We start from the raw sequence: 25,640 nt of genomic DNA on the forward strand, positions 1-25,640 counted from the left end.
ATTGGGTTTAAATGTTTTTCAGTTTAAGAAAAATCCAGACTTTTTACCCCACATCAAAAGTGGACTTGGCCGGACAATTTGTCATTTATTTATTGAAACTACAACATTCTTAGGCCTTCGAAACCTGTACCTTGAGCCTAACTCCGAAAGTATTCTGTCTCCTTTAACATACTAACTTCAAATTAACCGAGTTGTTAATAGGACTAAATCTTAAAATGAGGTTCCTTAGTGTGTACCTGTCTGCAAACTTTCGAAACGAGCTTGCTAGGTATTTTACAGATATCGTGTGAGGATTCTTTTCATTTTCAAATACGATTTCGTACTTAAAAAAAACACTCAGTCATAGCGATAGCCAGAAAGTCGCAGGCAGTCGAAAACAAGCATCAACGGTAGTTCAAACATCCACTGTGATTTGTTATTTCTGTTTGTCTGTAGCGGAGTTCGCAGGATGTGTGGCCACGATCAGGGGCAGGACGTCATCACAGATGTTTCTTAACAATTATCATTAATGAACACCACTTGGAGTCCGTTCCACAGTGAGTGCTCGTCGCTATTAGCACTAATGGCAATGTTTCGCCGGCAAAAGTTGGGAAAAGTGGGTGACCTTTTAAAGAACTCCGTAGATGTTTCTGATAAGTACTTCAAAAATCGCGTCGCGTTGCAATTTTCTATCAACTTGCTGTAATTATCGGTATGATGATAAATACGCCGACAGGAGTCGGCCTGTTGCAAGCAGATCAGATATAGCTTGGATGCCTTGCTGTGCACGTAAGCAAAACACTCCTCATCAAGAATCGTTTCCATATAGATTATGTCATATGTAATTAGGACAATAATCGACGTTTTGTAAGAAATTTTACATAATCTGTTTATTCAACAGTTGTTGGGTTCACATGATATATCAAAAACGACAGTTCCCCCTCCATCAAATTAATAACTATTGCCTTTTGAGCACCGGCTCATCGAACGCATTTTTTTCTATTTGACATAAATATGTTTTCTATATAATTTTACTTATCTGGCGCGATCAACGCGTTCAGTAACAACACACATTCATATACAACATATAGAAATCTCTGTAACGTTCGATATATCTTATATAGTTTTATAATATCTTTTAATGCATATCTAGGACCAACAATAAATATGCCTATTTTCGTTTGATCTTAAGCGGTGCATAAATGTAATCATGCCACGCGCTCGAGCCACCTAGGGATGATCTCTGCAATACGTTTTTGCAATACGTACTCAGTTTACGATACGGATCTATCGACACGGACGCCAACTACCCGCTTAAAACAAGTTCAGTCTATCGATGACACAAAAGAAGCCTATTTTAAACCTATTTTCATTGTAAAGACCTGTCAATTCCGAAATGAACCAGGCTATCTCGGACAAATTTGTTGTTTATTGCTCCAGGTCGACGGTATGTTCACTACGTAAACGCACTAATTGGGCTAGTAATTAGGTATTACTGAAAGCGGCGTTGGACAATCAGGCCCGGTAACGTGGGCGTTAGCTTTTCGATTGAACAGCGAAAACTGACAATGTATAATATGTGTTCATCGTTAGATACACGTCGCATTTGTATGTTGGCAGTAGTTACTGATGACCTCTCCAATAGTCGGCACATTGTGAGATTCGTCAATATGTATACAGTAAACACCGGACACGTGGTTTTTTCACTCGATGACTACTAAACTGTTTTCTTTTCCTTAGAAGCACAATTTCATGTTGATCCGCCCTGCTTTTGGTTTGGCCTACCTATAAATAAATGCCATCGCACCTCTCAGGTTCTCCGGCGTTTTGGTTTATAACCTTGGTCCATTTCGATCTTACTCCAACCCATCAGTACATCGAGTATGAAGCTAGTCCATCGGTATTCTAGCTCGCGGACGATCGTGATCCGGCAAAAGGCTAGCATTACGAAGGATCTTCACATAACATCGTATGAGTAACATATGCTCATATCTATCAATAGCTATTTATGTCCAATGTGTATTCACACTGTATTATAAAAAGCTGTACACCATCAACCAAATCCAGGTGATTTACTTTCAGGCGTATTTACACATGTGGTAAATAAGAATATAAATTATGTGCATACGCTAATTGTTCAACTGTCAAGCAGAGGGTAACGAATCAAGGTCCTGTTCTGGGTAGAATCCAGCACGACGAAAAATAGAACAGTTCCATGAAATTCTCGATTGCTGTGATTGACTATAGGTTATGAGTGAAGTTTGTAAGGGCCCAACTGAAATTTAGCTAAATATTGCCTACAAGAAGGTTTTGTAATACTACTGCACATACGTACTTCAATACAGGAGCAGCGGAGCTTCATATTCAATGTCGTTTGTATTTTTATTATATATGGGTAGTAGCTGCGCAACAATATTATAAGGAAAATCTGCAGCGAAATGTAAATCTAAAACTGTTCCTTCTTCTGCCGTGACAAATGAGGCAGAAAAAAAATCCATGCGATTGCGTTTCTGCTCGCAATCAACACGAGCACATATTAGTATACCTATGCTGATGAGGTTGACCCAAGTCATTTGTTATAGGTGGCCACATCTTTCTTTACGCTAGATTAGCTCAAGCCCACCTTATTGAACCGCATCTCATACAATGTTAATTGACAACAAAAAAAAATAGTAACCGGTGAGCACTGCTCATGTTTTTGCTTCGTGTCAGCTGTACATCATTGTACCTTCCCTAATGAGTGCTGCGGATTGTTTCCCCCATTGTTAAAAATTTAATGGGTTTCTTTCTCTTGGCTCATGCTGCACCACCTACCTGCTGTAATGATAACACACAATTTCGAACTTTTTTACCCAGCCGCCAACAGGTGCCGGGTATAAATAAGCCCCGTGAGCGAACAGTTGCGTATGCGCCTGAGACGTTAGTGGTTTGCGGCACGGCTGAAAGCCAATGAAAAAGCAGATGACGCGGACATTAAAAAAAAATTGTCCCCAGCGGACAAAATCCTTGAACTCGACCTCATTTGCCTTTCGGTGCTTGAAGATCTCCGCCATCGCAGCCTATTCTACAGGTTACCACCTTCACCTTCTCAACATTTTCCTTTTCCTCTCTCGTCATCTCTTTCCTATCCCACGATGTTTTGCCCTACCCCTATTCGATCTGGCAGACATAGTACCACAGCGTTTCTTAAAAAGAACTCAAGTCGCCCAGAAGGCAAAATGTCTACCCCTTCTCTCTCAATACCTGGTTCTTTTTTCTGTACATTCGCAGTGGACGCCTTCTCAACCGCTGGCGAAAGAGTATTAATGGTACATCAATGAACGCTTCCGATCGAGATAAATTCATATTCGACTTCAAAAATAAGGCGGGACACCAGCGGGGAATACGGTCTAACTCCCTGCGGCTCTATTTTGAGTCCCTGTGTCACGTAACGTGTTTCAATTGCAATTGATAACGAAGGTGTGTGACACTGGCACATGTCCAGGTATACAACAAACCACAGAACTCTCCGGGGGGTTAATTATTTTGACAAGTAATAACATACATACATATATATATATGAAACCTATAAGATATCTAATAAACATAGTCACTACTATATATCACCCAAAGCACATATACATGCAAAGACCGACCCGTATTCAACACTGTCTTCTTCAATTATCCGCCCTGTGGCCGTTTTCGCAAAACCCAGATACAGACGGATCTCACGCGTACGAGCACCACTATGGTGAGGTTGTTCATTGCCACTATTATTACAAGTTTCTCATTTTCACCGTTTAGAAAACGACATCATGGCATTGTTTCAAATTCACCTATAGAAATAACAATACGCTCACGACTATCATATCCCAAGAAGTGCCATTCATGTATAAAGAATGACAGATGTAGACAAGTTAACTTATACCTAACGACACTGTCCGTCCGGAACAGTTCATGATTAAAAAACATCTCTATGTATATATATATTAGAGAGAGAGAGAGAGAGAGAGGGAGGGAGGGAGGGAGGGAGGGAGGAAGACAGCGGGAGAATCGAATTGAGGTCGATTAGTTGGATCAAGCGACAAACAGTTGACCTTGACGTGAAGGTGGTCTCTTTTGGAAGCCGTGTCGTACGTTGGTAGCTTTACGGTACGGCAGCACACGGCCGATCTCCCTGTTCCAATCCGTTTCGTCCTGTAGTTTCTGATAAGGTATGTGCCGAATAGTGCCCACGGTGCTATTTCCCACGGTGAAAGTTGGTTGAGTGTTAAGGTCTGTAAAGGTTTGAATGTCATCATGGGATGCTGTAGGTTGTTAGGCAATTGTAGTCTATTGCGTGTGGTCGTGTATAGTGTGACCGTTCAGGCTGATATCGGCCACTGCCTGAGGCTCTTCATTCGAACGTAACTTCTTGTGGCCGAACTTGGCCGCGTTCTCAAGAACGACGCCGAACACTACACGTCCGTTCAGGTTCACTTTCGGCTTGGGCAGGAAAGGTAGGAAGATGTGCTTTGCAATACTTAGGGGACTGACGTGTCTTCGATCGTTCCCACCGCCGCCTACGAATATTGAAGAGATATAGATGTACGGCCTTTGTGTGAGAAAGAGTGTTATCGATACATTAAACAAGACAACAAAAAAACTTGCAATGAGTGAAGTAGACGAATGAATGGCGGTTCTTATTCGAAGTTATACCGTATATACGTACACAGATACACTGAGAACGAGGCACGCAACGTATGTCACCTTGAAAATACTAGACAAGAACACCGTGTTGCTTCAAATAGGTGGTTCTAAATTATCTGTGCGCAGGGCCTTTCAGATAGGATATTTCTAAAATAACCACAATAATAATTCTCAATAATGTAATATTAAGTAAGATCACCATTACCACAAATGGGTGTCTTACCAAGCGACAAGGTGATTCCGCTGCCGCTGTCGTCATCATCGTCTCCATGACTGCCTCCAATTTCGATGCCAAAACGGTCCTTTTTAGGCTTTTTCGATTTCTTGCCTCCCTTTACCTTTCGTGTGCGTTTGAGTCGATTTGTTTGGGCATTAGGGTCGGCTTGGGTCGCGGGAGGAGGCGGAGGAATGGCCACGGTCGGCCTGAAAGTTAGCAGAAAAGAAGGAACGTAGAGAGTAGGCCCGCCGTAAATACGATGATTAGCGCGTGCAGGGAATAAAGACATACGCATAAACCATGTTGAAAAATTATACCCAATTTAGAAGAAAGAAGACAAACTTTCAACAAAACGGAAAAATTAGAGTTAATGATAATTATTCCAAAATGCACTATAACGGTGGCCAAGACGCGAATGGACCGATGTTGCGTGCACGCACATACTCTAACCATAAGCTACCCAACAGACCGCAGTATGCTAGGGGACTGTAATTCGATGGTCGGAATTTTGCTTCAAAAAGCAGAGCAGAATGTATAATAATAACATAAATAACAGAAGATAAGAAATGCAAAATTGATACTGGTCCTTGGCTATACGACAGAAAACCAAATCACAGCCCGAAGATGACGTCAATGCTACTAGCCATCGTCGCCAAAACCCTATGTGAGAAACACAGAGCGCTACGGCGATCGTGGACCCAGCCTAGCCTTGTTTAAGGTAAACGGCCAATAGAAAATTCAGAAATATACAGCTTATCTCACAGCTTACAACCCTTCTGATTAATATTTTTTTTTTTTTTTTGTTTTTTAGTAACCTTCTTGATCATAGAGCTATCCGACAGTTGACTTGCCATATAGCAGAAAGAATATACGCGTATCAAGTCAGGAGAAGATGTAACTGAACTACATTACCCGTATAGAAACAAGTTGCACTGAGGAATAGTCAAAAGCAAAAATGATGAAATGACTCCTATCCCAGTTGCGACATGAATCGAAAGTGCGATAACAAATTTGAGACGAAAAATCACGGACAAAACGTAGACCAGCAAAAGCAGACGAGCAGAAACCACCTGAATCTTTACCATTGATTATGTGACATTTGGGTTATCAAACCGGCTCGAAATCCCCAACACCGAGAAACTGAAAGGCTAGATATTTTGGCAGTCTTACCTTAAAGTTACTGGTTCATTATGCCGACAAGTTTCTGGGATTTCCAAATTTTGCTACGGGAGAGGGTCGGGCAAACTCGTACAGTACATGTTTCAATACGATTACGGAAAGCAAGCCTCTTAGTAAAACGTTTGATAGAGGGCAACACTTGACTCGCTAAGTTTGCCAAAATCCTCTATACTTATGAGTGTATGTACATGATATGCTTACAATATGTTTAAAAACATACGGGCATGTATGTGCATGTTACTAGTAAACGCTCTTGTGGGTGAAACGCAAGCGAGCTCTTTAATGAATAGAAATAACACTACCATTAAGACATTCGATCAAATACGATCATAGAAAAGCTAGTCAGATTTAGAGGCACAGATGTAGGTCAACACTGTCAACGTTTACTGAAATGATAGGCGCAGTATTTTTCGAAATTAATCGCATCATAGTCTCGTCAAAACGCTTATGGGCAAAACATATAATCTCATTTCTACCCGTGAGTGTCGTATTTTGTGAATTTTCCTATTCATTATAGAACTTACGGGTATTGTGGTGTTAACTGAGGCGCCGGCAGAAGAAGACCACCATCTGGAAGAACGTGCACACCCGCAAGTTTGCTGAGCTGGGGCTCGGCCTCTATCAACTGTGGTTCGAATCCTGGCACGCTACCGATCCGACCAAGAAAAGTTGTTCTTGGAGGACTTGGAGGCCGGAACGGTGCATTAGCAAATGTTGCGCGCTGTTTCGTTGATGAGAATCTAAGTTCAGAATAATGGAAATAGCCGTTCAAATAACACACAATTTAACGTCCAAACTTAATTTCTTTATACTGAACTTTAGAAGTGACTATATACGTAAAGAATCAGGCGCGCTGTAAGACGTAATAATTATAATAGCTATTACGATTAATAGTCTACTTTTCTTTTCACTGCATATGCTCGATCTGTTAAAAATAACACTACTGTAGTAGAGGCGGTACAAGAAAGTCAACTATGTACATTTGTGTCGGGGGTTTTAGGGGTCGATTTGTTTGCGGGTAGTCGATGGGAGAAGGCGGTTTAAACGGGTTTTGTGAGGAACTCGTCGTGTCGCGGCGGTTTGCCTCACTGTAGAAAATCGGTTTTGGTCTGGTCGGGCGTGGACGCGCTGTCGAAGTAGTCGATGATTTTACAGTAGACGGTGTAGAAGTCATCACTTTCAAGGGCGAAGCTTGAGTTGACTGGTGACCCTCATTAGAGACCGGTCGCGCCGGCTTGATCATCGTTGAAGCTGGGGGCGGCAGCGGCGGTGGCATGTATTTGTCTTTCAGAATGTTTTTAGGCATGGTAGATGTAGCCGCCATCGTGGGAACTGTAGAAAAAGCCAAAAAACATATATTTATTATGTCTTATCGATATTTCTAGATAGGGTTTCTGAAATTCACTGCTGCTACAATGCTTCGGTACATCCCAGGAATGGCAATGAATAATCACCCATTTTAGAAAAACACTTTTGTTAAACAGACCCGTAAAACACAGAATTTGAACTAGGCACGAGACTATACTGCAGAACATTCTGTCTGTACTAACTTAACCAGTTAGGAACTACACTACATCACAGTTCATAAGTAGGTTCTATAAAGTAAAATAAATTAGCATCTACCCAGATTCACTTCCTCAATTTTCCTTTTAAAAAAATGCAAGTTGCCTCCTAAACAGCATTTTTCCTTTACTAGATACGCGTTTAACGTCTTAGTTCTGCGGTTTAAGCCAGCTGCTTCAAATCTAGTGGGATAAATTATATAACAGTTTGCGATAAAGTACTCCGCAACATTGAACCCTGCGTAGTTCCGGACCGCATCGAGCCGCTGTTATGAATGCCCACCATTGAGCGCTACAGGTATTATATCACAATGGGTCAGCAACAAGAAATAGTGTCACAAAGAGAATCAAAAAGACGCTTGGATTAATCGCCCTGTCTGATTACGTGCAACAACAGCAGATCAGGGTAGAAACCGTTTGAAGAAAAAAATCAACGGCACAGGTCGACAGCTAAACAGCTGGGTTGGTACGGAAGCTGGCCGACCCGAAAACTGCCCAAACGTAGCCACTTACTAGCAGCTTGGTCACGTCGCGTGTTTACGGAAGTAAAGTGCATAATTTTGTTCGCGACTGCTTGTGTAATATAAGGCGGTAACCTTTATGTTCATAGAACTGCTCATTCTATATATATATATATATATATATATATATATATATAATGCTGTGCACGTAGTATGATAGCTAAAAACAACGTGTAGTTTTAGATGGCAATGGCAACAGTAGTTAACCTGCCTGCATCAGTAAAAATTAAGATGCCGACATTCTTCACACTTACTAAATGTTTTTCTTTAACTTTATTGTGCATACAATATCTTCAATGATTATATATAACTGCGCAAAATGTATAGATATGTGTATAGTCCATGCGAAAACAAAATTATTAACAGAAAACTATCTCCCACACCTACCCTTTGATGGCCGGTGGTGTTTAAATGAAGGAGGTTGTCTCTGAGGCCGTGGAGTATTTACTCTGACGTTTTGATTAGCTCGCATTTGTCCTTGGCTGTTTCGTCCAGAATCCTGATCTTCGCTGGCCACGCTTACCGCATCATCTGTATATGATGGATCAGCCTCTTGTTCCCCCTCATCGTCCTCTTCGTCGTCCTCGTACTCGGTGCTTTCGGTAGGGCCTTTCGTAGTTGCCTGCCAGGAGGCAAAAAACGAGAATGCTGCGCAACTTCTAAAAACGTTTCCGCTTTTATTAAGACGACTTTTATTTACTCGTCACTGGTTCTGTTTCAACCGATTACTATTAACGTATTAGTGGCACTGGTTAAAGGCGACCATGAACTAACATCCTGTCTCTCAATTCCGCTATAAAGTGCGACCGTGCAACGCGTATGTGATAATTACGAAAAAAAAAAAAACGCTAGAGACGGTAAGGTAAGCGCATAGGTTGCTTGTAAAGATTATTCATTATTTTATGGTTATTATTGAAAAACACTATTTCAAAAAAATGCTAATGCCAAAATATCGAATGCGTTCATCCACGCGTTCTGTGAGTGCGTTTACCTTTAATGAGAATCGCGCCTGTACTCGTGGGCGAATTGGAGGCACCTTTGGGGCCAAAGGGCGTTGCATTCGGTTTGTGCTTGAAACTTCGATCGGTTTCTTCGTGGTCACCGTACTATTTGTCAATGTAGACTTTGACGTCATTGCTATGCTCGTCGGGGCCTGGATAGACAAAGTGAAATATAACCGTCATCAATCAATGCAGTACATAAAAAAAACAAATTACGTTCGGCCGCGATACGAGTAGCAAGTTAACAACAGCTTTGATGAACTTGTTTAATTAAATATAAGTGCTCTACATTTCTACAAATCAATAAAAAATCAGTATGAGTACGTTGTCAATGTGCTCCTGTATTTCCTAATAAATGGGTCTTTTCCCTACTAGTTCAGTAGGTTACTTCTTAACGAGCGAGTTCCCTTCGCCAATTACGTGTCACTTGCGTTACGTCTTGTGAAGATAGCCGACGCTGTTATGCTGCACGCCGAGAGTGAACCAGTTATTTCGATTATTAAGTGACACCAGCCATCTGAGTTATGTCGATGCTCTATATACGTAAACAATACTACAAATACATATGTCATTCATCTGCACACATGGGCAGCGTTCTTACGAACATACATCTACATAATTTGTCAACGACAGCATAAAGGGGTAACGAGGCTAATAGCCTCCGATAGAATAATCGCCGATCAAAGAAAACCGATTGACGGATCCAGACACAAATCGAGCCAATAAATGCATTTGTGCATCTTAATAAAAAGGATTGGTCCCCCAAAGCATCTGGACAAGCTGCATGCGTTCGTACAAATCACCGATGAAGAAATTGTCGTTTCCCCAATCTGCTTGAGCGTTAACGATGCTGAACAAAGTTACACTGTGACAACGAGATAAACGTTACACATGCATACAAAGAAAAAGTCAGTCAGTAAACATTTTGAGAGCGATGAGAAGGAGCGCCTGCTGGAAGTCAGAACGCTTCGTTTGTTCCTGATCTGAAAAATGGTTACAAGACGATACGTAGCCCACTCATAACGACATGGCCTGGTACACTTCGAGCGAAAACAGGTAGACCAAATTGATGCAAGCAAATAAAGGCCTGCTGCCGCTTTTGAGCTTCAGACCGATCAGAGACCGTTCTTTAACTATTGCCATTCGTTTGTCAACAAACATACCGTCACTTAGCGCGATACTATCGGTGGACCTTCACGTGAACAGAACTTTTTTCTACTTTAGAAAAAACGTGTCGTCGCTCGGAATGATCAGAATGGAAGTTAAATCTATAGTAGTTTACCTCAGTTGTTACAGCTGTTTTTGTCGTTGTCGTAATGAAGGGCGCTAAAGTAGTCCTAGGCACCCTCGTTGCTGTTGGCATAGTGGCAAACGCGGTCGGAGCCATAGTTGAACTACTATTACTGCTGGCCGTAGGAGACATTTCCATGGTTTGTACAACGTCTGGAATTTATACCCAAATAAATAGAGCCATTTAGCGCCGTGGCTGTTCACCAAATTTTGTAGGACTATAATTTCTAGTAACAGCCTTATTACGTCATGCTGTATAAGAGGATACGTTATGTGCATTTGGATCTAAAAAATTAATCTAAAAAAAAAGATCTCTTCATGTATTTCTAAAATGCAACACCCTTATCCGTGAGACGGTTCAATTACGTAGAAAAGAAGCAAATTATTGTCGATGTAGTATAGTAGTTAATGACGAACCAATCACTGAACGAGGTAAAACTCGTTGACATACCTTGGTCTTCCTGCTCTTGTTGTTGGCGAATGATCTGACGGATATAGTCGTGGAAAGCTGGCGAATTTGGGTCGAAACCACCTACCGTCCCGTCTGAAAATATATGACGACAGTCGCTGTTACTCGGGCAGAGAACATTGCCGGTAAGTTGTGTTTATCGTAATTTTGTTCATACGCAGCTAGTTCCTAATTTTTTCCCAACATCCACGAATTTCGACTATAAGTCATCATAATTTTTATCGATACCCATTTAACAGGCATTGGACACTCCCACGTTAATTGTGGGTATTTTGCTGCGCCAATATACAGCAGACAGTATCCCTTAGTCGATTCTCTAGTTCGATGTTTCTTTTTCTCTTGATTCATGTCACAGCTTGTCTAGCGCAAATCATCGGTCAAATCGTAGCTCGCGGTCAAAAAGCCCGCACTGAATTATAAAAATAGGAACTTATCCAAATGGAAGAAAAGTATTGTATGGGGCATCGATTGCTGAGGTTCCCCTCACAGCAACTTCGAACGTCTGTGAAGTATAGAGCCTGCACAGCAAAGATGGTTTCTGTGGTACATGCCTTTCTTCCTATTCGCATGATTGATTGACTGCCTGATTGTGAGGTAGGACGGTCCGCGGCTGTCACGTATTAAGTCGACTGGCCGTTTGTGTGCATCGGGACAATGTCGTTTGCCACGGCTGTTATTTTCGAAAAGGTTCCTTGAATATGAGGCCCTAGATGGCGACGACCTGAGTAGTACCGGCGTAATCACATATACATAGCCATACCGTCCGGTTTTCTCCAATAGCGACAGCATACGTTAACGGTCAAATACAGGTTGCTATATATCTATACTCGATATTTACCAGCCTAAGCTGAAAACGGAAGGAGCATTCATTTAAGATAACATTGAACACTATTGTAACGTATTCAAAGAATGGATAGGTTACTATGGTAACGTAGAAATTTAGTAAATTTCTATATCGTAAGATGAACGGGCGTATGTGCTGCTCAATTTGAAACTCTATTGGTACATAGGATTGTTTTTTGTGGTCAAATATCTGATTATTCAATACAAGATTGTTAGTTGTGAAACTTTGTGAGCCCATCCAACAAATGCTGATCAACTGTCTTCGTCATGCGCATACTGTCTAGGACCAGGTATTGTACAATGCGCGCATTTCTTTAAAAACCTAGTCCCCCGCCAGACCGCTATTTTCAACCAGAAACCACTACTGATAAAGCTGAAAATGGCGCTGCTCACATTGGAACTCTTCTGGCGTTGGGGTTATTTTGCCGTCGTAAATTTTGTCTACACACATGCATACAATCAAATATAACCTTGATCAATTAAATCTAATTAAAATTGTTTCAAATATATTATAGCACGGCAATAAGGCAAGGTATTCTCAGATTGCCTGTGGTAACGGCATTATTCCACTTTATCTGCAGGTCGATTAAAATATCGGCAAGCGTTTTCAAGAGGTTGACAAGCCGTGTGCAAGCGTGCTGGCAAGGCTGGCATGTAGCAATCGTAGGTAGGACAACATGCCGTAATCCGATTTCAGCAAGCCCATCCTTGACATTTCGTGCTAACAATTTCGAAATTATCGAAGTACTTCTTTTGTCTTACCTGTTTACACAACGTAAACTTTTCCCCTCGATACAATCGCTAATGTTGACCCCAGGTTCAACGGAAAATTCTCATTGTCGTTGCATGAAAGAAATTAATCGAAGAAGATATATACTGCGAAGCGGGAAGACTGAATTATTGTTTCGAAACTTAACGAAGGATCTCGTATAATGTCCTCTAGAGCAGATTGAGAAATAGTGCTTGCGTAAGAATAAGGATTATTAAATGTTACAAAGGTCCATGAAGATGTCGCGTGGTAACATAATCTAACAGCGAAAGTTATATCAGAGACATGCGCCAAAGAGACCAGTTATGACGCAAGACGCAATGACACAAAAGACGGATGTTTGTAACCATATCGTTTGTCAGTGGTTTGAAAATGTTCGCCGACTTTTTATCATACAACTAAATAGGGGTAAAATAGAATAATGCTTTTGTTTGAAATATCTCACCTTAGTTCTGTGCTCTTTTTTTTTTGTACATTTGTGTTAGCGCTCTCGCCGCTTGCGGACAACTACATATTTACTATTAGCGTTCCCATATGTAATTCCTCTATCCATGGCTTCTCAAAACAAATCGATAGAGCAGGAAAAGGCTTGTAATCGCATAGAATGCTTAGGGCGGGAAAATAGGCGGGTTGAAGCCAACGTTGGATCTTCCTTTGCTTACCTGATAAATTAATTGAGGCATGAGGATGGTATTGTCATCAAATGACCAGCCTGCCTGCCTGCTTCCCATTGCTACGACAACGGTTCGTGAGCCTCCCGAGTAACTCGATTTAATTTTCGGCAAATATAAAAGCAAATACCCCTGAGGGCGATTGTAGCTAGGACCATTATTTGACACCCCATTCGACCACTCGCTAGATTTTAGGTGATTGCCAGCCAGATTTCGGGTGCCAGCGGCGCATAGTTCAACTTCGAAATCTGCCGTATTTGCTCGTATCACGCGGGCAGAACATTTCTTGCTGTAAGGGTAGACCTGCTATGCAGCAAAATGGCAAGCAGGAGGCCCTTGGATTGATCCAGTTCGCTTTGATAATATCAATTACTCATTATGTGTCACAGTAATTCCACAATAAAGGTGTTTCATGTCATTTTTCAGTTACTTCACGCTTGTGCATGCAGTATACTATCGTTATCAACTGAATGTTAAGCCATCAAGCTTTCGCTTCTCACAGGCAAAACTAGCCTGGCTATAGGTGTCCGTTATCAGTTCTACACCTTACGGGAAAAATACATGTAACGACATCGGGTTGTTACCGTCTCTTCGCTTTTACACACAAATGCTCTGTTATGGAAGTACCATTACGGTAAATACAGCATCATTTGGTAGGAAGCAAATAATATATAAATATACATACCCACTAATATATAACTTACTGCTATTTATATGTATGCCATGAAGTTAACATGTTAATTATGAAGGTTAATTGACAATACGCTGAACAATATACATACCTGAGTTTTCGTCATTATCTCTGACGAGGAAATGAATGACATATCCCTTCTTTGTGTCATTGTCCACAACGGTTATTTGCTGTTCGCGCATTCCACTTGGGATGGCCCCTTCAACGAAGGCATCACCCGATGTCCCATCGGCCATCCCAGTACTTGGTTGTGATGTATCTATTACAACAGTCTGTGGGGTTCTGTTAGAATGCGAGGTCTTGGGCATCTGGACAACGGGCGCGGTAATGGTCCGTATACTTTGGTGAAGCTTTGCATGAGCTCCCATCATTTGCGAGGATACGGTTAGAGGGGATCCTTGTTGGTTATGATGAGTAGCAGGCGGCTTCATTTCTGATGCAGCAAATCGTGCGCCATTAGATGGCGATAGCACGGGCCGCTGCTGCTGCTGCTGATGCTGTGTTTGCGGAACTTCTGCATTGGTGGGTAATTGCATGAGCGGTGGCATGATGGGTAAAGTTCGCGAGGCTGGAGACGCCGCCTGGTATGGCAACCGGTGAGAGTCCACAGGATGAACCGCTTGTTGAGAATGGATCTGCTGTTGCGTTTGGTGTTGCTGTTGCAAAACTGAGCTGCTAGACCAGTGCTGTGAGCTTTGTGGAACATGCGGAACCTGCGAGTCTTTCAAAAAGGATGAATGCTGAGGAGCGGCCGCCTGAATCGTTTGAGAAGCATGATCAGACGAACCGAGATCAGGAAGTGCTGGATCAGAGCCTACACGCTGCGTGAACGAGGGATCAGCTTGCTGAAAGTGTTTTTGTCTGGAGTCGTGAAACACCTCTTCGGGGCTACCATCACCTGAAAGAGTCATGAAATGATAAACACGGCTAGAGCGGAGAACGTATCACACGACAGGTTCCAAACGGCCTCAGATCAAAGACAGTCGTGATATGACTTGAATGCGGATAGGCTCCCTATTAGAACAGGAAAAAAAAGCAACGGAACTGTTTTGCATGGTACCAATAGCAAGGTTATGCTATGAAGCCATAAGTAACTGATCATACCATGTCTGAGAGGCACGTCGGTTTGCTCGTTGTCAAAATAAACCTTTCCTCTGATGCGGTTGTTGTCCGATTGGTGAGAGGTCGTCCGCTGTCGAGGCTCTTGCCAAGGTTTGGTTAGCGAATCGCCTATGTTTAAAGCCGGTCCAGGATTAAGCGCGTTTAATTGTGATTCCCTTTCGTGATCCGGCTCCCGCGTTCGTGGCGGTAGTTGCTTCATCTATACAAAACAGTTGTTATACAAGGAATTAACAAGGTAACGCGAGTTGTCAAAAAGATCGTAGCTCCGTTAGAATGTTTATTCAAGCTATTAAAGGAACCCATTAATTATTGCATTTGCCGTATCGTTGAAGATAAACACACTAATATGAAAGTAATTTTAAAAAGTAAGGGCTTTCCAGAAACTACAAGGAATCACGTGAGTCGTTATAGATGAGCGAGACGGTGCACTCCAGATTTGTGCTCATGAGGGACAATGGAAACTCCGGTGTGTTGTTCTGTTATGATTTATTATACCAGACCAATTTAGATATATTGCATATCAGATCATTTCCACATTCTCTAAAATGCCTGCTGTCGTCACTTCATACCATATTTCTCACCATATCATCCGTAAATACATTTTGGCTCTACGGACTAGACAGGCGAGCTGCAGAACAGTCATATCTATTTTTATATCCGTGAAAACAGTAACGCAAGCGAAGAAAGGGCAGCTTCTATGCTTACGTGATCAACGATTTAACCTAAAATGGAGCCAGAAGTGCGTTTAGGCGCACCGACAAAGTGGAACGCTATGCCTTCAAATTCGTCAAGGGCAATGCGGCTCAAAATCGCTAAAGTGCACCCGCTAGCAATTCCAACGGCAAGACGGGCGTTTGTCGGCGATTCCTAGGCGCAATCGTCACAAATTATTGGCCTCGACTGGGCTTATGTCACGTGTCGCATTTGTTTTCATCCCAGTATACATAGCCAGGATTTGGACTCAGTCGTATAGGATAGGACACACACAGACACATGGAAAAATTCGAGGCGAGCGAGTTGACGTTTTACGTAGCTTTTGCGAAGCAGATAGCAACTCAGGACAGATTCATGCAGTTAGCTGTTTTCTGCCAGCTGACCGCTTTACTATTCATAACAGTTTGACCCCCCAACCTGCCTAACCCATCGGACATAGTGGCGTTTTGTAGAATTGCTGCTTAGGGTAAGGGCGTACTGCAGCGGCGTTTCTCTATCTCTGAGAGAAAAACAGATAGCAGCGAATTTTTTCTATATCGCAAAAAAAAAGTTAGGGCGGGCAACTACCTACAAATACGAAGACTTGGCGGACTATGGAGAAGCTGTTCCTAAAAGAATACTGCAGGTGTCATGTGATGCTTGGACGACGATAAAACGTCAAGAAGGCGAAAAAGAGAAGCAGTTATTTAAAGTAACTTGAAAAGTTTTCTGATCGTAAACGTCTGTGTTTATACAATATGATAGCGAATGGTTGTAGGGAGAAAAAAAAAAGAGTATTTACGGGCACGTGATTAGAAGCACTTTTGACTTCGAAGGTGTCCATTCTATTCTCGGCCGAATTCGAGGCCCGTCTACGGGAGCCCTCGGAGTCTGCCAGGGATCCCAATTTCACGCCTTCGCTGGTTGATCTCGGACCTAATGGTGTACGGCCATAGTTTTCCGCGCTAACAGCATACGCTACCACACCTGCAACAACGAAATGAGGTAAATACTAATGACCATATTGTCAAATACAAGTAATAGTAATACTAATTTTTACAATCATATCTGATTGAATTAGCAATTTTCTAGTGAACGGAATTGAGGGTAGTAGAACCACTGTAGATTGATCATTTGTAAATGAACAATTGAGAATGCGGGAAGAGTACATAATCGGGATGGTATATCACGCGTAGCGCTTTAAGAACCATCAAATTGGGACTACTTAAATAAAGTTACAATTTTCGTTTTTTTTTTTTTTATTGTTGTTGTTGTTGGAGATCGATTTCTGTGTCGATCTCGCAAAACTACTTTGATCGTAATTAATAGTATGAAAAATAGCCAGTCGGTATCACGATACTTCGAAACGAGTCTTTGAGCTATGAAAAGTAAGTTGGAAAACGAACTCAAGCGTTGAGCTTACCCAAAGTGACTTGATAAATTTTCTAAATAGAAACAAGGTAATGTATGCATTCTGTGCTGGTACAGTTTTAGTCTAAATATGGCTTACGTAAAGTTAACACGGGTCTGTATCTTTAAAAAACCGTTGATGCCACATGTCTCAATTTGAGACGATGGCCCTTCTGGACACTTGTGGTTGAGACCCTCAATTTGAAGGCGTCCGTTAAACTAAGTTCAGTGTTCTGTTTCTGATCTCTCGAGACGTTTATCTAAACGATTTTTAACGTTTGCTGCGAAAATGTCTGTTTGGTTATCTAAACAAAAGCGCACGGCGGATTTAACCGATCGTAAAAGTTATATCAGAATGTCCAGCGATAGAGACAGTTTAATCCAATCAAACTATGAAATAAGCATCAGTTTATAATTTTATGACTTGAAACTTGTTGGCAAAATTGTCCGACTCATCGCTAGCAGCTTTGAAGTTGGAGGGGCTTTAATACGTTTCTAACACTCATATGAAGAGCGGCATGGTCTAACTGGTTGATACGTATCTCTGGAAGATGCGGCCATAGCTGAGCTAAGTTACAAATCGTTACTATGGTATATTATCACTATGCCGTTTCGTAAGTTTGTTGGAAAAAACAATCCACAACTTTTGGTAGTGATATATGATAATATAAATGTCAGACGATAATTTTATTCAATAAAATAATCTATTCTAATATTTCGATTAAGCGTGTTAAATAAAACAGTATTCTGCTGGAGGCTAAAAGTTTGGTCTGTGCTGAATAGTAATCGTGTGGTTAGATTTTTCTTTGCTACCAGATGGATTGAAACTGGTCTATTTTTTTTTATCTGCCTGGGACGTACATCGTTGTAGTAACAATGCCAAGAACAATCGTCAATTAGACAATCTTCCCTTAAGCTATAGTTCAGAATAGCAAAACTATCTGAGTAAAAGTTTCTTCTTTTTTACACTTTTAGGGCTTCTGGAGCATCTGCCATAGCTATTTTCCAACCATGTCTCTTTCGGAGTAATGGTTTCAATCCTTCCTGCTATCGGCTGAAAAGCTTAGTTCGAAGTTAGCTTTTCAACCTTATTTTCACTCCGTGTACGCGTGATTGCCATACGTAACTCATGTTGCTCAAATTAAGATACATAACAAAAACTGTCGTTGTCAGGTGCATCAATAATCTGGTCATTACAGAGGATCGAAATGACACATCGACCAGCACAAGCTCCGGATGCCGAGAATCAAAATGCTATATTGTCCTGAATATCTTCGTCTCCTTCTAAAGGTCTTGAGAAAAGGATGAGGTAAAAAGCTACGGGAACACCACAGGATTAGAAAAAAAAAGCCAAGGACTGTTTGCGCAAAGGGAGCTTATACTATTCAAATATCCCTGCTGGATGCTGTATACTGTGCTGGCTGAACAAGCTGCAGGTCGTGAGATTCGTTCAATTATGCCGTCAAGTTATGGCGCCGTATCCCGTGTACTTAGGCTATTATTCGTCCTTATCAAGTCACAAGAATCTCCGCATCGTTCGTCTTAGGAATAATGCCATCCTAGTATTTGTTTTTCTATTTTATCGTCGGGAGAATAGCAATCAATGCGCAAAGAATGCGACCAGATATGGATCCGAACTAATAGTTGCTAGGTCGAAGTTACGGAAGCGGCAGGCCTTCGAGTCTAGTGTGGATCTTTGTATTAAGCAAGGATTGGTCCTAGTTAATCTGGTGTTCCCGTTTTACGGGCAGCTTCTAACAAATAATCGCTGCACACCTCGAAACTTAGCTTAACAACCTCCGTATACACGGCAACGTGGACATAATTCAAATCAGTGGATGACTCCGGCTACTGAGAGACGTCACTTGCCTATCGACTAGCCTCGTGTGGCCTTGTGTGTATGGACGTCCTGATAATTGCACTTGTCAGCTTGGTTAGACTTTCGAGTCGTGGTCGATGTAGAACAAACGTTTTACTCGACCATCGACTTTGACCGTATCACCTTTGTCTGATTTCGGTATACCTAGTTCTGTGGCGTCCATGTCTGATTTGTTAGCTCTGAATTGTGTCTGTATAGGAATGGCTACGTGACGAATTGTCCCGTAACATGGTTTGAGAAAACTTTTAGCTTTTGTTGGTGATAGTCATGTGATCGATTTGAGCTCGCTTGACAACGACGAATAGTGGTCATATATGTAGACGTTAATAATGACACCGGAACGGTTGAAACTACCTAGTATTTGTAAAATCAGGCTCGCTTAGACCTCGAAGCCTGTTCTCGGAGATACCAGCGTTGACCGTGCGTTTTATTAGTAACTATTTCTACTTCCGTATTTCTTCTAAGTTGTCCATCAAATCGTAGTTCTCAAACTCATATCCTAGTGATATTAGTGCTCAGAAGCTTCAGTCGGACCATGTGGCTAGAAGAAGGATTGGGTGCATGCCTCAACGCACTGCTAGTTTGGGTGGCGTTGAGTGAACCCGACATTGCTATGGCCTGTTACTACGCGAAGTTCTCACCCGATCACACAATGTGTGTCAGGAGCTATTGTCAACAAGAACGCTCAAAGGTAAACAGCTATGATCAGCAAAAGATCATTGACATTCACAACGAATGGCGAGGGCGCGTAGCCACAGGACAGATACGCGGACTTCCGACTGCCGCAAATATGAGGTAAGTTCATAATAGTCTCGAAAATACAAAGCACTCGTCCGGACATCCAGGTTTTATCAAAACGGTCAGTAAATGCTAATTTTTTAGGTACGTGGAAGTCATTTGAATTACATCATTATGGAACAGAAAACTTGGCAAGACAAATGTACAGCAGTCAATATTTTTTCTATGGCCCTCTAAACAAGCAGCCGTATATGTAAGAGTGAGAAACGCTAGTGCAAAGATTCGTTTGACTATGAAACATTAAATTTTACTATATACAATAAAAAAAAGTATACTCTAGTAAATGCGTTCGTTTTACGAGTTAAAACAGCAGTTCAATAGAAAATGTGCCCGCCTAGTTCTACTTATTTTATCAAGAAGGTTAAATTACCAACGATAAAATGAGGAAAACTTTATATCAACATGCCAATGCAGAGCACTTAGACTCGACATTCTGACAGAATCAGATCGGCACCAGACGAACTCAGCCCGACATGGCCAGTTGTACAATACACACCATATAGCTAACTGCAACAATAATTTGCTATAGAAAAAAATAACGATAGCTTTGATTTTCAGATACATTCGCTGGGACGCTGAGTTGGCGAAAATCGCTCAAGCTCATGCCAACTTATGCCGTTTCGAACATGACTGCCGGGATTGCCGTCAGATTGATCGCTTCAAATCTGTTGGTAGGTAAAAAATGCAGCATAAATGCTATCTAACAAATGACCACCAGTATTATTTTTACGTGCTTTTATTATGTAGTTATGCTGTCGTCAATGAACGCGTTTTCAATGTTCTTCTTTTATCTGTATTCGATAAACTTGCAGTATCGAGACTGTGTGAGCTGTCTAAGTCTTTACATATTATAGGTTCGGATTTTTCTCACTTGTAAATTAAGCTTGCTGATGCTTTATCAAAGTAGGGCTATAATCTCGTTCCAAGGAGGCGCTCACGGATGCTCATGTTTCTTCATCCTACTGAACGCATCTATCCTAGGCATGCTCACAATGAGTCATGACGGCAATTTGATTCGTCAATTCAAGTGATGGCACTATAAAAAGTAGTCTCCAATATTGGTTGTCAGCCCGTGGTACCGAGTATCACGCAATCGCGTACAGAGAATTTCCTCCGTCCTTTTCCTTCGTGCCTTCCGTCGTCGCCGCCAACGCCATAACTTTAATATATAACTTTTGCATCTTGGTTGCTAGCTTCTGACGTCTATTCATACGAAGCCATCTAATGTAAATTCAGGTAGGTTCATGGCACTACGACATGCAATAGATAAACCTGTACATGTGGATGCAGACACATCGCAGGTATGTACGCCTAGATCAGCCAGGCTCAAGAAGCCTTTCTGCGAGATATAAGAAACAGCAGTATCTTAGATGTTTTCGTCATATGAGTATTTAGTTACATACCTGCCGACACGTGCGCCAATATTAGCGCTATATTAACAACTGCTTTCTACTTTCTTTTTTATTTGTCTTTTTTTTTTTATTATTATTTATCTATTCTGGCCTTCCCACTGGCTACTTATTTGGTAAAACGCATGTCGGCGAGATTTAACACACTCTACATAAACAGTATATGTCCATCACACTTTTAGACCTCGCTCTCGCGTACGCCGTCGGAGAGTCATTTCATTATTATCAATGGGTAGCTTGCCTGCGAACGAGCTGAATTTAGAGCCGTTGTTAAGCAAAAAAGACGAACAACCTTGTGTCATAAGGCTAAATGGGAACACCTTCTCCTGAGGGTAATCATTTTCTCATTTCAAGCCTGCTCAACCTGAAATTATGAGAAGTCGGACCCTTGCATGTCGGAGAAGCCCAGCATTATCGAGATATTTGTTCGTCTGCGACAAATACTATTGACTACCTCGCCGCAAACTAAACCGTGTCGAATCAAATGACTGCCCCATGGTTGTATCGAAACGGCGAAAGACTTTAGCGTAGCAGTATTGGACCCGCCAAACCAAACCCGACACAGCCGGTGCACCCTGAACTTAGGAAAATTGCCGATCTCTAGTTTCATTAGGAGCCTACGCTCGCAACTGCCCACGAGCCCTCGAACTGCCAAGTCGGTGGTGGCGACAGGGGAAACTACGATTGACGGACCAGTGAAGCATTCCAGGATCATTGCGTCTGACTTGCCGGGCATAGCAGCGATGACAGAAGCAGCATCCCGGCTAAATATATCCAACAAATGGTCTGAAATACGGCTTTGTCTGGTACTCCAGAGCTTTTGATGCTTTTCTCCACGTTGTAAGGCATTACGTGGGTCGAAGCATGTTTAACGACGGGCGACCGACGTCATTCAGGATGCTCGCGTACGAGCAAGCCCCTCCCTCAGTCTGTCTGGCGAACATCTTTATGTACCAGGCCTGTCGAGTGTAGCGGCGGTTGTGAATTTAGCACCGCTGGATTCTGGTTGGCTGACGGGTCGGGTGGTAGGAGACTTGCTTCGCCCTTCAGATCAACGGCTCAGGAAACGGTTCGAGCCAGGGGATCTGGAGGAACATTGTAAAACAAGAAGGCGAAGGAATGTAATGATATTCAAGAAAGGGACACTTCTGCTGTTAATTTAGATCGCTCAATCACAGTTTGCTTTTGTCTAGTCCGCTCATCCCAGCCATGATTTTCCTCTACCCCAGCACCGTCAATGCGATCTATTTATGTTAGAAAGGCAGATGAGACTAATGGGAAAAACAAAATCGTAACCTTCTTCTATAAATGTACCTAAAGGTCTTTATTTATAAAACGCTGGTCTCGGAAGTTATCGTTGTTTAACGTATTTGGCAACTCTGTATCTTTGTGCTGAAATGGCTTATTACGTTGGTGAACATTTCAACAGACCAGGTCAAATGTGGTCCAAAAAACCCAGAGGCAAATAAATTCGCACACTTCACCCAGGCAGCTTGGGCGGATACTGGGTACGTGGGCCGTGGTTACTCGATGTACCGGCAGAACGGCAGTTACGTTCATCTCTACACGTGTAATTATGACTCGTCTGGTAATTCATGGGGTCAACCTGTGTACCAATAGAGTACCAACAGATAGAGTTGTTCCCTCTGTCCGATTACTACGCAGTGAAATTTTTGCGGTTTCTGTGCGTAAAGGCTAACTTGACAGGATGTAGGTTAAAAATATAAAGGAGTTGCATTATGCACCCCTTTCAGCTGTATATCTATTATTTTTCCTAATTGAAAAGCTTCCTAGTTACGGTACATCGCTGCGTCTAATCAGTTTTACGTCTCTATCAAGACCATTTGCTTCACTCCGCAGATGTATACTTATATTCACCTAAATGTAAATATATGGATAACGCCTCTAATCTTACACACGGTCATTTTAGGTCAGAACATCTTCACTGTATGGTTGTCGTCTCGAGATAACCATCCCGCCATCGGCTGGAGGCAAGCTATTGACTCGTGGTTTGAGGAAAATCGTAGAACCCCATTGGATGTTATCCGATCATTTCGTTTTGGAAGTGACTTCGCACACTTTACCCAGGCAGCTTGGGCGGATACTGAGTACGTGGGCTGTGGTTACTCGATGTACCGACAGAACAGCAGTTACGTTCATCTCTACACGTGTAATTACGGTTCGTCTGGTAATTCATGGGGTCAACCTGTGTACCAACAGGGACAGAGTTGCTCCCTCTGTCCGATTACTACGCAGTGCAATTTTCAGGGTCTCTGTGTGTAAAGGCCAACTTGACAAGACGAAAGTCCTTCTACAAGGGGTTCACCAACGTCGGTTGCAGCCTAAATCGGGCTTCTGAGATGGACTTGAATTATTAAGGGAAGAAACAGAACCCCTTCAGCGTCGTAGTAAAAAAATCCATCAACTCCAACACAGATCGACAGTACTTAGTGACCTCTAATAAGCCCTCACTTGAGTATTATTACCTGCATGGCTTGAAGATGTCCACTAACTCAAACTATTGTAATGAAAGACAGAAAATATCCACACGAGACCTGAGTGCATCTTCCGAACTATGCAAAAACATCAATGAAAAAATGACAATTGTTTAATAGAGAAAATAGAATAATAAATGAATGTCTGTCTATTGTGGCAGTCCTACCGACTGGAAACAGTCGCTCGAAATCTGCCGCTAGTCAGACCCATTCTAGTATCATTACCGCTATACGTGTTTCAGTAATATGACGAAATATCCCTAATGAATATTTTTGTTGAACGTTTGTATAAGCTAGTAGAGAACCCCCGATTAAATCAATGTTATTATGAAGCCTCTTTCCCACAAATTGTTATTATCCCATTCTTTTTAATATAATAGGATAATAACTTCAATTAGACATAAATAGCGTTCTTATTCAACAGACTGTCATTAAAATAATCATCACAAAGTAACTTGAGATTTATTTTTTCTTCTTACATATCGAGCACGTATATAGCAGAAAATACGCCAAGCAAGTACAACAGTAATTTAATTCTAGATCGAATTTTTGGTTTTTGGGCAATGTTTAGTCTGCTTGTCAACCTAATTCCTATACTGTATGTAGCATCAGCTTTAATAGATTTTTTCGTTTATTGTAATCCAGTAAAACAGATGAAAATACCTAGACTTCCTAATGTTGTACTCTTTAAAAAAAGTAACGTAACGGGAGCCATGCGTCAACAGGTTTTCCCGTCCTTTCTTCCCGTATGCAAACAACAACACTATAATCTTTGTTAGAAACACTGATGTCTAAAACTTATGGACTTTGGTGGAATATTATATAAGTGTAAAAAAACACAAAGTAAATAAAGTCGGTTTGACTACAATATCTCAACTAGGCTTTTTATTATCGCACGCGCTGCTATTTCTCCTAACACGTGTTCTTTGCTTTTAGTCTTATAATTCATCTATTACTAAAGGTTTAGGTGTTCCACTTGGCATGTTTACCAAACCCACATTTACCAGATCGCTTCTGAGACTTGTCAGCAACCCGTACACGGATACCTAGTCCGTTGGGACATATTATGCATCTAGCACGTTTTTTTTGAAACCTCTGTTTTGACAACATTATCTAGAATTTTCGAAGTTACCAGCTTGCACAGAGGCAAAGTTCCACATACTATCGACTAATAATTATGTCCCAATTACTATTAAGCATTTCAAAAATTGTGTCGTCACACGGGCTCCTTTTCCAGCCTGTAATAATACGATTTCTGCTACTCACGGTTCTAGTTCGGCTGGTTTTGATATCTATGACTATGACACTGAAGTATCGTTGGTAATTAGCCCAAGTCTTAATTGAATAACCGTCTCTTAGTCGTATTTCGCATTGGGTGCCTATCCTTCATGTGGTTACTCTACTTTTTTTACGTCCAGTCCCGTAAAAACTCGCTGCATGGCATTTGTTTCCTGACGTCGACATTTCTGATTTTGCAAATAGCTTTATTATTATTAATTATAGTCAAACTATGGTATTTTTGGTTTTTCCGTCAACATTTTTCGGATGGAAACACAGTCTTCAACAAAGTTAATCGACAAGCTACCTCATCTGCTTAACATCTGGGCCAAAAATGAGACTGGCTTAGTCATTTGTTTAGGTAACGTCTGAAGACCTATACGTTACGTCATATATATGTTATGTCGCCCTAGCCTTCTAGCGCTCTACCTGTCGTTATTATCAAGCTCAATACTGGCGTATGAGCTTGTTCGCGTAGTTAGATACGCTCGAGCATGTTGCGTAGAGGAAAGATCAATGGACGTTCATCTACTCTATATACGTTAGTAAATTGACATATATATGTCAACTGACCAGCACACAGAAACCCACGTTTATTGCCCGCATCAGAAATCCCAAGTATTTCTAGCTGGGCTAGTAAAATTCGTTTGCTAAAGCGTGTTCAGTAATCGTTTTTGCTGCATGCAACTATTATAT

General features: G+C 41.6%; 2 protein-coding genes across 3 annotated transcripts; one reads left to right on the top strand and one right to left on the bottom strand.

Annotated features, from left to right (window-relative positions):
• Positions 1-623: 623 nt before the first annotated feature.
• LOC111270341 (cysteine-rich venom protein) lies at positions 624-24,536 on the top strand. Of its 2 annotated transcripts, XM_086972458.1 has the most exons (4): positions 624-768; positions 19,477-19,759; positions 20,321-20,433; positions 23,102-24,536. In XM_086972458.1, exons 1-4 carry the CDS (start codon positions 624-626, stop codon positions 23,452-23,454), a joined length of 894 nt encoding a protein of 297 aa, XP_086828584.1. In that variant the 3' UTR covers positions 23,455-24,536. The 2 variants fall into 2 exon arrangements, with proteins under 2 accessions (XP_086828584.1, XP_022706244.1); XM_022850509.2 differs by lacking the exon at positions 624-768 and having other exon boundaries at positions 19,000-19,759.
• LOC111270340 (uncharacterized) lies at positions 2,337-11,002 on the bottom strand. The gene is made up of 8 exons (XM_022850505.2): positions 10,869-11,002; positions 10,410-10,570; positions 9,118-9,279; positions 8,514-8,748; positions 7,024-7,375; positions 6,568-6,783; positions 4,871-5,070; positions 2,337-4,520 (listed from the first exon to the last, which is right to left on the bottom strand). The coding sequence occupies exons 2-8, from the start codon at positions 10,554-10,556 to the stop codon at positions 4,291-4,293; spliced, it is 1,542 nt and encodes a 513-aa protein (XP_022706240.1). The 5' UTR covers positions 10,557-10,570; positions 10,869-11,002; the 3' UTR covers positions 2,337-4,290.
• Positions 24,537-25,640: the final 1,104 nt, after the last annotated feature.

Source organism: Varroa jacobsoni, unplaced genomic scaffold (assembly GCF_002532875.2).
Source record: "Varroa jacobsoni isolate VJ856 unplaced genomic scaffold, vjacob_1.0 scaffold_1465, whole genome shotgun sequence".
NCBI lineage: Eukaryota > Metazoa > Arthropoda > Arachnida > Mesostigmata > Varroidae > Varroa > Varroa jacobsoni.